Source organism: Armigeres subalbatus, chromosome 3 (assembly GCF_024139115.2).
Source record: "Armigeres subalbatus isolate Guangzhou_Male chromosome 3, GZ_Asu_2, whole genome shotgun sequence".
Lineage (NCBI taxonomy): Eukaryota > Metazoa > Arthropoda > Insecta > Diptera > Culicidae > Armigeres > Armigeres subalbatus.
In genome coordinates, this window is record NC_085141.1 from 164,630,509 (window position 1) to 164,642,925 (window position 12,417).

Genomic DNA, 12,417 nt, shown 5'->3' on the forward strand with positions numbered 1-12,417 from the left:
CAAAATAGTGATTAATAGAAAGCTATTGCTTTAAGCTTTGTAATGAGCATAGAATCATTGCAAGCACTCATCGGCGCCTATACTTTTGAAGAACTTCAATCTGAAAAATGGGAGTATTTTAATTAATTTTGTATTTAAAGTTAACTTAAGTTGAGTTCTGTCACCTATATTTGACATAGACATATTATTTAAGACCCTGACAATGCAGTCTTGAAATAATAGTGGGGTTAGCGATGTAATTGAAGCCGTGCGAACGCGTTGTCAAACAGCGTTTTTATTCGAAATTCAGCATTCATGTTGAATTCAAAATGATGTAACAAAGTCAAAACTCAACAAAACTACTTCAAATTTTGAATTTGAATCACGTAAGTATTCTATAAAATGAGAAAAATATAATTCCGACGGAAACACGAATTTCGATTTTTGAGGTTTTGGCTGCTCTCGAACCATTGTGCACTGGCGCAATCCAGATAGGCGTTTCGCGTTTCGCAGGATGTTTGCTGGTCACATTACTCTCACGACTAATTTGCTATTTGTTTCATGTTGATTGTGTATCTCAATATTTGAATGAAATCTTGTTACATTGGCGCCCCACGTTAGGCGTCAGTGTAACAGGCTATTTTGTCGGGTCCCACGCAATTGATCGGGTCCCACGGAAGCAATTGACACTACATTCGGTTTTGTTTTTGAGTCAACGACCATCATAGCTAGGTATAGGCATGCCGTTTCGCATAGGCACTGAATGAAGAACCATTTCTTTGGGAAAATTGCAACTTCACAATATTGACGGACGATTTCCATGATTTATCAAATACTTTACGCCACCCTAATCTCTGGCTCTTATAAAACACTAAAAATCCTCCGCTTACTGCAGATTTGTCTCTTAGGGTCAATTTCTTCACCTCCGCTTAAGCCTTAAACCAGGTTTAAACGTATGGGTAAGCACCGCTTAAGAGTTAAGCGAAGGTGAAGAAATTGGCCCTTAGCCATCTATTTTGGGGTCTGGGAATGGCGGGTGATTAAATTCGTGCACACACGTTTTACAAAGCATATTTATAAAAATTTAGGACCGCAATGGGATTCGAACCCAAAACCGTTTAGAGCGCCCACTATAAACACGTCACCACCTGAACTAATTGGAAACGAAGAGAAAAACTGCTGTATTGAAACTTCTACCTCTAGTGGCGCATCGTCAGATTCAATCAGTTTGGAGAGGCAAAGTAAGCAGCATTTGATTTTCGCGAAACATGCAAAAAAGGATAACAATTTTTCGCACCACCGCTTGTGCCGGAGTTTATCGCACTGTTATTTATCCGGATAAAATGGATGGTGGAAAGAACTGTTGTCGCGTGAGTAAGTGAGAAATCCGAACCCTGATAAAAACATTAGATGCTATTTTGGCACCCTAGCTAATATTTTTTTTTAGCTGTAAAAATGGGTGAAATGAAATAAGAAAGATAAAAAACCCAACTTAATTCACCGAGTAGTGATACTGCCTTTCTCGTATTTAGTCAAGACACCAACCTTATATGGCGCTTATATAGTTCGGTTCGATGTACCATTTTCTTTATAACTATCAAACGCAACGGTCGATCTTTATCAATAGTGATTCAATAGTGATCAACTAGACTTTGCCTTCTGTCGAATAAAACTTGTTGCGAGAAAATCGGTCAAGGATTACTATATGAAAAGTTGTCTAATGTTTTTCTTAGCTTTTGTGCACACACATACGCACACACATACACACACACATACACACATACATACACACGGACAGACGGACATGTGCTCAGTTCGTTGAGCTGAGTCGATTGGTATATAACACTATGGGTCTCCGGGCCTTCTATAAAAAGTTCGTTCTTGGAGTGAAATGATAGCCTTTCGGTACAACTTTGTTGTACGAGAAAGGCAAAAAGTAAAAATTGGAATTTTCGTTATTTTATAACCTTGGCATACAGATTTAACCTTTTTCTAGATCTTTGTTAAAAAGGCAAATGAAAATGTTTTTGGTTTGAGGCATTGAGGCTTCGCCTAAGGCGACCCATCTTGGCCCGTCATACCCTACAGGGGATGGACAAAATAATTAGGATAGGCAAATTTTGGGTAAAATTAGATGTGTTGTAACTATCTTAGTTATCATCCGATTTTGACAATTCAGGCATGCCCGAACTAGAAAATTAATGCAGTTTGACGGTATGTCCATGGAACCGACTATGGCCAACGGATTCCGGAGATATTCCGGGTTTTTCGGAGGTAGGTTCAAAACCGTAAATTTGAGGTGGATATTAGAAGAAGTTGTGGTTAAAAATTGAATAATATTAGTAACCACAAATGAAGAAGGGCTCTTGCTGATTGGAACCATATATTGAGATTTGGAATCGGACAAGAATCAAGTGAGATATGGCCATTTCTTTAAAATCGGTTCCGATCGATACTTATCAAAGGGGTCAGGCCACAACTTCGTTTGAATCTCGCTTTTTGATAGATGGTCCACTATGATTTTATTCTAGAAGGCCTCTAATGTGTCAAGAATGAAAAACCAATTGAATAAACGGATCCTGGAGTCGCTGGGATGTCCCCGGGGAACCTGTGAATGGGGACATTTAAATTTTTGCACCAAAATCAGTCATTCGACGGCTCTTTTTTCATGGTTTTCGATCAGGAAGCGAAGTATGAATATAAAATGGTCAATTTACGATTCTTAGCGCTTCCAGGACCTACGGATCGGCCCCGGGGAACCTGTGGAAGGGGACATTTTAGTTTTACCACCAAAACCAGTCGTTCGACGGTTCTTTTTCCATGGTTTTCGATCAGGAAGCGAAGTATGAATATAAAATGGTCCATTGACGGCTCTGACCGCTTCCAGGATCTACGGATTGGCCCCGGGGAACCTGTGGAAGGGGACATTTTAGTTTTACCACCAAAACCAGTCGTTCGAAGGCTCTTTTTTCATGGTTTTCGATCAGGAAGCGAAGCATGAATATAAAAAATTCCATTGACGGCCCTGACCGCTTTCAAGACCTACGGATTGGCCCCGGGGAACCTGTGGAAGGGGACATTTTAGTTTTACCACCAAAACCAGTCATTCGACGGTTCTTTTTTCATGGTTTTCGATCAGGAAGCAAAGTATGAATATAAAATGGTCAATTTACGATTCTTAGCGCTTCCAGGACCTACGGATCGGCCCCGGGGAACCTGTGGAAGGGGACATTTTAGTTTTACCACCAAAACCAGTCATTCGACGGCTCTTTTTCCATGGTTTTCGATCAGGAAGCAAAGTATGAATATAAAATGGTCCATTAACGGCTCTGACCGCTTCCAGGATCTACGGATTGGCCCCGGGGAACCTGTGCAAGGGGACATTTTAGTTTTAGCATCAAACCCAGTCATTCGAATGCTTTTTTTCATGGATTTCGACCAGGAAGCGAAATATGAATTAAAAATGACCATTTACGGCTCTGACCGCTTCCAGGACCTACTGATTGCCCCCGAGGAACCTGTGTATGAGGACATTTTAGTTTTAGCACTAAAACCAGTCATTCGATTTTCGATCAGGAAGTGAAGTATGAATTCAAGACCCACGGATTGCTCCTGGAGAATCTGTGGAAGGGGACATTTTATTTTAAGCATCAAAACCAGTCATTCGTCGGCTCTCTTATAGTGGTTTCGATTAGTAATCGAGAAATGAATATAAAAGGGACCAACCTGTGGAAGGGGACATTTTAGTTTCAGCACCAAAACTAGTCATACAACAGCTCTGTTTTCATGGCTTTGGATCAGGAAGCGAAGTATGAAGTAGGCAGGTTCCCCGTGAGCTATCCGTAGGTGATTTTTGTGCTAAAACTAAAATGTCCCCTTCCACAGTTCCCCGGGGGCAATCCGTAAGTCATGGAAGCGGTCAGATGCATTAATGGTTCAATTTATACTCATACTTCGCTTTCTGATCAAAAATCACGAAAAAAAAAATCATCGAGTTATTGGTTTTGGTGCTGCAACTTAAATGTTCCTTTCCACTGGTTTTCCGGGGGGAATCTGTAGGTCCTGAGAGCGGTCAGAGTCATCAATGGTCAATTTTATATTCATACTTTGCTTATATCAAAGAAGAGCTGTCGAATGATTGATTTTGGTGTAAAAACTAAAATGTCCTCTTCCACAGGTTCCTCGGTGGCAACCATTAGGTCCAGGAAGCGGTCAAAGCTGTCAATGGTCCTTTTATATTTATACTTTGCTTCCTGATCGAAAACCATGAAAAAAGAACCGTCGAATGACTGGTTTTGGTGCTACAGTCAAACCTCCATGAGTCGATGCTCTATGACTCGATATCGACTCATGGAAGCAAATTATCCCATATTAAAAAATATTTTCTTGGTTACTGTGATGGTCCCTTAAAACAGATTTCCAAAGATTGCCTATTCCACATGTCGATATTTCCGTGAGTCGATGGTCCCTTCAATATCGACTCATGGAGGTTTGACTGTAAAACTTATATGTTCCCTTCCACAGGTTCCCGGGGGCAATCCTTGGGTCCTGGAAGCGGTCAGGGCCGTCAATGATCCAGTTTATTTTCGTACTTCGCTTCCTGATCGAAAACCATGAATGAAGAGCTGTCGAATGGCTGGTTTTTGTGCTAAAACTAAAATGTCTCCTTTCCACAGGTTCCCCGGGGCCAATCCGTAGATTCTGGAAACGGTCAGAGCCGACAATGGACCATTTTATATTCATACTTCGTTTCCTGATCGAAAACCATGAAAAAAGAGCCGACGAACGACTGGTTTTGGTGGTAAGACTAAAATGTCCCCTTCAACAGGTTCCCCGGGGCCAATCCGTAGATCCTGAAAGCGGCCAGAAACGACAATGGACCATTTTATATTCATACTTCGCTTCCTGATCGAAAACAACGAAAAAAGAGCCGTCGAACGACTGGTTTTGGTGGTAAAACTAAAATGTCCCCTTCAACAGGTTTCCCGGGGCCAATCCGTAGATCCTGGAAGTGGTCAGAGCTGTCAATGGACCATTTTATATTCATACTTCGCTTCCTGATCGAAAACCATGAAAAAAGAGCCGTCGAATGACTGGTTTTGGTGGTAAAACTAAAATGTCCCCTTCCACAGGTTCCCCGGGGCCAATCCGTAGATCCTGAAAGCGGCCAGAGTCGGCAATGGACCATTTTATATTCATACTTCGCTTCCTGATCGAAAACCATGAAAAAAGAGCCGTCGAACGACTGGTTTTGGTGGTAAAACTAAAATGTCCCCTTCAACAGGTTCCCCGGGGCCAATCTGTTGATCCTGGAAGCGGTCAGATCCGTCAACAGACCATTATATATTCATACTTCGCTTTCTGATCGAAAACCATGAAAAAAGAGCCGTCGAATGACTGATTTTGGTGCTAAAACTTAAATGTCCCCATTCACAGGTTCCCCGGGGACATCCCAGCGACTCCAGGATCCGTTTATTCAATTGGTTTTTCATTCTTGACACATTAGAGGCCTTCTAGTATAAAATCATAGTGGACCATCTATCAAAAAACGAGATTCAAATGAAATTGTGGCCTGACCCCTTTGATAAGTATCGATCGGAACCGATTTTAAAGAAATGGCCATATCTCACTTGATTCTGGTCCGATTCCAAATCTAAATATATGGTTCCAATCAGCAAGAGCCCTTCTTCATTTGTGGTTACTAATATTATTCAATTTTTAACCACAACTTCTTCTAATATCCACCTCAAATTTACGGTTTTGAACCTACCTCCGAAAAACCCGGAATATCTCCGGAATCCGTTGGCCATAGTCGGTTCCATGGACATACCGTCAAACTGCATTAATTTTCTATTTCGGGCATGCCTGAATTGTCAAAATCGGATGATAACTAAGATAGTTACAACACATCTAATTTTACCCAAAATTTGCCTATCCTAATTATTTTGTCCATCCCCTGTATGTTTTAAAAATATGACTTACAAGATTTGAGATTTGTTCCATGGGAATAATGGATCTGACGAATTATTTCAAGATATATGTTTTCTAGTGATAAATCTCGTAGCCTCAATTAAGCTATTAACACCCTATTAGTTGAATTGTAATTATGAGGTGACTCTTTCATGCGTTGTTATTTGGCGCTGTAGTGAAATGGTACAAAAACAAGTCAACACATTTAACCTTATTTTCGTTTACGTTGGGATGAAGTAAAATTTTGTTGGAAAAGAATTCAAACTAATTGAACTCATCGTAAACCAGAATAAGGTTGATTTTTTAGGTGCTTACCGTTTGCTGATAGCAATCCTGCTATTATTTTTTGTCGAAAGCATAGGATAAATATTTCAAAAACGTTATTCATTTGTCGAAATGAAATGATTTCGCGTCAACCGATGAGCATTAGAAATATGTATATCTTTATCTTTATCATTTTCCAATAATCAAATTGACATGAAATCTTGATTTAATTTGTCTCTGTTTACAAATTAAATAAATAAATAAGCGGTTTCCTTACCTGTTCGAATGGGATAGCTATATGCCGTGTCGGTGAATTTATCCGGTGCGGTAAAGGCCCTAACCTTCACTTTGTATGTAGTTCCTGACTTTAGCGGCCCGTTGCAGTACCCCGACTTCCGAGTGTCGCAATTCTCCGTACCGATGGTAAAGTCCTCTACCGAACTATTCTTGAAGGGGTAGTACGGTTCAATCACCTGATACGGAGGCCACACACTGTACGATTGCACATCGTACCAACTGGGCATCTCCAGGCCCGATGCGTTCTTGCTATCGTCCTCGGCTATGATGATGGTGTAGGTGGTAACCACTCCATTTTGGTCGCTGAAATAATGCTTTCGGAAGCGGATCTCGATGGTGGTTGCACTGCTACCGACTTCGGTTGGGACGACCTGCGTTTCCGGTTTCGGTGGAGCCAAAATAGGCATCTTCTGCTTCCACATTTGTTCTGGGCCGTACCCAATGGCGGTTCTTGCCTGAATGCGGAAAATGTAAGTTTTTCCTGGCAGTAACGTTTTGATTGTTCCACGTAATTCCGAAGGTTTAAAGTCTTTTGCTTGAGTGTGTTGTGACCCATCCAGCCCGTAAGTGATGGTGAACTGTCTGATTATTCCGTTTTGTTCGTTCGACGGAAGAGACCATTCGAACATAATTTCACTAGGTTGTATATCAATGGGTGCGAACTTATCTACTCGTCCAGGAACCGATTCCTTGGTTTGGAAGTTGGCGGATACTGGAAGACTGCTCCGCAGTACACTTGACTCGGTCCCAGAACGGACCACTACGGTGAATGTGTAGTTACGATGCGGCTTAAGATCGGTAATTGTGATGTGATTGTTCACGGTAAAATTCTGCACATAATGAGAATCGTTTTTGAGGTATTGGATTTCAAACGCATTGTATTCGCCCTTCGGTATGTCCCAGTTTAACATGATATCCGTATCAGTGATGTTGCTGGCATTGAGTTCGGTTATCGGATCCGGATACATTCGGTCTTGCCGCTGAATCGGTTGACTTGCAACGCCTCCACTGACTGTCCAAACGGTAATATTGTACAATCGACCGGGTATAAGGCCGGTGAAAGTAACCTTTCGGTCTGTGTCGTTGGCCAGTTTTTCTTTGTCTGGAATGTTTATATCACCGAGGGAGAACCGGTAGAGGTCGAATTTGGATGACTGCTGCGGAGTGGGTGTGTAGCTCAGTGTAACTGTATCACGCATTTGCACGTTGTTGACGATCAACACCTCGGATTGGATAAGCGGCATTGTGCGCGTTTGAAGCTTGGTAACATCACTCGTCAAATCATATGATACGGTTTGAATTTTAAAGTTGTACATGACACCGGACATCAGATCTCCAATCAGAATGCGAACAGTAGGTGGTTCTTCCGAGAGTTTGTCGTCGTCGCCCAAACTTCCCGGGTATGGGAAAACTGAAAAAGAGGGTAGGCTGGTTAATAATGAAGGCTTATAGATTAGGGAAAAAATAAATTGTTTTATACGATCTAGACTTTAGAGAAAAACTAGCTGATTTATATCTTTTTTAGCTGAAGAAGACAATTTTTGGCGATGATGATGCACTGGAACGAGATACCCCGCTAGCTGCATCTTGTGAAGTGAGAAAATTGATTTGGCCAAATTACAGCCGAATCCTGAACCAACGAATACCTTCCCCATATCTAACTCCGGGTTACTCATGAGGGTGGCGCTGAGTCGAAAGACATCATTCGTTTGAAATTCTAACCCGACGACCCAGCCAAGGGCTGCTAACTAGTTTTATGACAAGTGAAGACATTCCACTAATAAAAAAGCTTTAAATAATTTTCCTAACAAAAAACGGGAATGCAGGATTTCGTGGAACATGCAACTTATTCCATCCCGAACCCCACAACAAGAAATCGTCTCTTCAGTGAGGCTAGTGTGAAATGTAAAACGCAAAGATATACATACGAGGAACTCTCAATTAATTTAGTTCAAATTTACCGTTGAATTTTCTGATCGATGGAAATATCTTTAGTGTTAATCGATATAATGAAAACTTACTTGTGTTGACTTCGGACACATTCTTGTCGAAAATCTGATCCGGGAACTCCGTGGGCCACCAATGTATAATGTAGGTCTCCACGCGACCCTCCGGCCGGGGCCATTCCAGCGTAATATTATTGGAATCAGCCAGTGGTGCAATGTTGGACACCGGATTGGGCCGTACGGTTTGATTAACCTGCTGGGGGTTCGGGCTTTCCACTCCATAGCTGACGGTATTGACCTGGATGGTGTATTTCTCACCCGGGGTCATATCCGTCACGTCCGCTTCGGTTGCCTTTACCGATGGCAGTCGAATCCATTGTTTTTCGCTCTCGGTGCGATAGCGGATGGAATATTCGGTGAATTCGGATCGTTCCGGTGGTTTCCAGTGCACCAGGACGGAATTACTAGTTACTTTCTCGATTGTCATGTTGCGCGGTGGGTTTGGATCTACGGTTGGACAAAACATTTAGCTTTAAAACTTTATTTAGAAAATGCGTACGTTGGATACTTACAAACTGCTTGGAAGTATGAGTGCGGTTCGCTTCTGAGTCCGTGACTCACGGCGAACACTTTGACTTCGTAGCCAGCCCCAGGGTAGAGATTTGTAAAGACTAGCCTAGATTCGGTGGTAAGTACAGTTTTGCCATCGTTGGTATCGTTGCGAGTGTAGGTAACCTCGTATTTTTCCTGGCGTGAGTTTACATCGCTCTTCCAACTAATGTTCAATCCTTCGCGGATAGATTTAAGATCCTCTATGATTGGTGACGAAGGCCTTGTGACTTCGTAGATTGTCGTTTCGTTTGATTCCATCTTTTTGGAAATCGCTTGCACAGTTATGGAATAATTTCGACCAGGTAGTAGTGATTCAAGCGCAAAGGTGGTCTTATCCGTATTCATGGTGCTTGAATCACCATTGATTGTGCCCAGTTCATGATAGGTGATTTTGTATTCGTCTTGAGTACTAGCTTCGTCTGGGCTCCATGTAATTGTTATTACTCCTGTTTTACTGTCAGTGTAAGAGTAGAGATTCTTTACTGGCAATGGTTTGAGAGTGACTTCACCCGTTGCGGGCCATGACGTGACCTTTCCAGATAAGGTCTTCACGACCACCTGATATGTTTTACCAGGCTCTAAGCTGTCTTTGAATTCTAACCATGCCATATTTTCATTGTCATTGCGCATCACCTGAACTTGGCGTCGCGCTGCTGCCACTGAGACCTGATATTTGTCAAATTCGCTAATACCTTTGGGAGCTTCCCACATGACTTTGAAAGCGTTCTCTGTGATTGTTTTCTTGTCGAAAGTGACGTTGAGTGGCCTCAGCGGTACCGTTCTGTACTGCGCCGTAGTAGGAAGAGAGATTTCATCCTCGGACATTGTCTGCACCGAGATGTTGTAGGCCCGACCGGGCACAAGTCCCTTGAAGGCTGCCTGTGCAGGTCCGGGAGGTTCGCCTTCCTTTTGAACATACAGCACACTACCCAAGGCATCCGGTGGCTCGATGGATACTTTGTAGTGCGTGTATATTCCAGCGGGGTACGGTGGCTGCCACAGTACCAGCAGAGTGGTTTCATTACGGAACCACACAATGAATTTCCCCGGCGTGTTGGGCTCTGTGAAAATAACAGGATGATAAATTAGTACAGTTCAAAAAACGTTTTAAATGCAATTAAAATAGTGCAATAAGTTGGCTCGTTAACTTTGAGGTTTTATTTAATTATTACAGAAGTTATGTGGTACAAATCAAGTTCTAACCTTAGTTTTCGATGTTTTTTGGAATACCTAATAACTAAGTGAAGCTTCCACAGTCAACCCGGAAAGTACAGAATTTTACTAGTGTTAGTTCTACCCATGATACTAAACATTCATGATCTAATGCAGAATATCCATTAGTGTCTTTCACAAATTACGAAACGCTTTAGAAGGAGGGAGAGGTTAGGCCGAGCGTTACAATCCATACAAACAAAAATAAACCTTCCATACGAAAAGTGTTACGAGGGGAGAGAGGGGATCCAATATCATCAAATGTTGTGTTACGTAATTTGCAAAAGAACCCTTACCCCGTACTCCCGTTTGCGTTCGAATGGCACTCTTATTTATGCTAGCAAAATCAAATGGAAAATCAATACTTTTCGGTCGGTAATAATAAGCACGGTAATAAGAATAGTGCATATGTTCCACAGAAAATACTGCGTAAATGCGAACGGATTATGGAAACATGATAATAATTGGTGCCTGCTATTTAACATCGTTCTGGACGGGGAAATACGAAGAGCAGGGTCTCTCACAAGTGGTACGATTTTTACATGATCCGTTCAGATACTGGACTTCGTCGACGACATTGATATTATGGCACATAATCTTGAGAAGATGGAATAAACTCACATCACACTTGAGAGGACTACTTTCAACACGTCGTCGTAGACAAAGAACATATTATAGGAATAGGTTCAAGAGAGAAAATGTTAGCCATCCACCACGAGTTTGTCTTGGTATAAAACGAGGCGGGCACGGTACATGCCGGGGTACGAGTAACCTTCGGGAAGATGGGGTAATCAACCCCGAAGGGAACTTTGGTTGTATGCTGACAGGGAACGGGGTTTGTTCATTTCCGGAGGAGTAATTATGATCGAGCGTCTGTCCACCAGGGAGGTGCGGCAAACAACAGTGTCTTAATATCATGGTTCCATTGCCAGCGAGGGACTTTAAGCAATGCACTATGGTCTTACGGATATTCAAGGGGTTCGGTGTCAAGACAAGGAAACCAACCATTAAAAAACTATGCAACGAATACTCAACGACATAATATGGACCGGAACAATCGGCGAAGACCACAGCGATGTTTGGATTTAGTGCGTGGAATTGTAATTGGAAGCTAGGAACGTGGAATTGCATACCTCTCAATTTCATCGGGGCCACACACAAACTCGCCGATATGCTGAAGGACCGCGTATTCGGCCTCGTACCACTACATGATGATGTGCGTGAGCGGGTGCTGGCCTATCATTGAAAGAATGTACAAGTTAAGAATCACAGGCCGGTACTTCAACTTTAGTATTATCAACGTCCACAGCCTACAGTTCGGAAGCACTGATGGTGATAAGGACGTATTCTACGCGCAGTTCGGACGGGAGTACGACAACTGCGTAAGCCACGACGTCACAATCATCATAGGAGATTTAAACGCTCAGGTTGGCAAAGAGGAGGAGTTAAGACCGACTATTGCAAAGTGTAGGGCCTACCGCCTGACTAACGAAAATGGCCTATTACTAATTGATTTTACCGTCTCCAAGAATATGGCCATTCGCAGAACCTACTTCCAGCATACTGCCAGACGCGCAGTATCTCAAAGTAGCGTTACCGGAAGAGGGTGCGCTCGATGCACCCCCACCCCCTCACCTTGAGGACTGCTGGAGTACAGTTGAAACAGCCAAGCGGCACAGGGGAGAGCAACGTAGGCTATGTAGGACGAAGTTGACGCAACCATTGGTTTGACGAAGAATACAGACAGATTCTGGATGAGAAAAGCACAGCGCAGACGACCGCGCTGTAGCAAGGGACCGGAACTTGGAATGCTATAGACGTAAACGGGGACAGTAGACCCCTCTTTCATGAGAAGAAAGGCCGCTTGGAAGTAGCGGTGTGCGAGAAAATGAAACAGCTGTGCCGTTCGTAAGAAACGCACAAGTGCCAACAGAAGCTCAACGCATCCCACAAGGGCTTTGTGCCCCGAGCCGAGAGATGCAGGGATGGGAGCATATTGACGGATTTTGTGATCGGTGTAAGTGGCACTTCGGGGAACACTTGAATTATGGAGCGGGGGAGACGACTACGTCAATTCAGCGGACGATGGAAACCAACCAGCCCCCAGGGAAGTGAAGGTTACCCAACAGCTTTAGAA

At 42.9% G+C, this 12,417-nt stretch overlaps 1 protein-coding gene across 11 annotated transcripts in view; it reads right to left on the reverse strand.

Annotated features, from left to right (window-relative positions):
• LOC134219594 (tyrosine-protein phosphatase 10D) overlaps positions 1–12,417 on the reverse strand; it is a 131,102-nt gene that overhangs the window by 13,484 nt on the left and 105,201 nt on the right. For 5 of the 11 annotated variants that reach the window (XM_062698372.1, XM_062698376.1, XM_062698369.1 and 2 more), the window contains 4 exons: positions 9,029–10,129; positions 8,532–8,963; positions 6,491–7,921; positions 6,265–6,285 (listed from right to left, as the gene is read on the reverse strand). In XM_062698372.1, coding sequence (XP_062554356.1) covers positions 6,265–6,285; positions 6,491–7,921; positions 8,532–8,963; positions 9,029–10,129 — 2,985 coding nt within the window. The remainder of the gene's footprint in view (positions 1–6,264; positions 6,286–6,490; positions 7,922–8,531; positions 8,964–9,028; positions 10,130–12,417) is intronic. The other 6 variants (XM_062698380.1, XM_062698373.1, XM_062698379.1 and 3 more) reach the window with 2 other exon arrangements.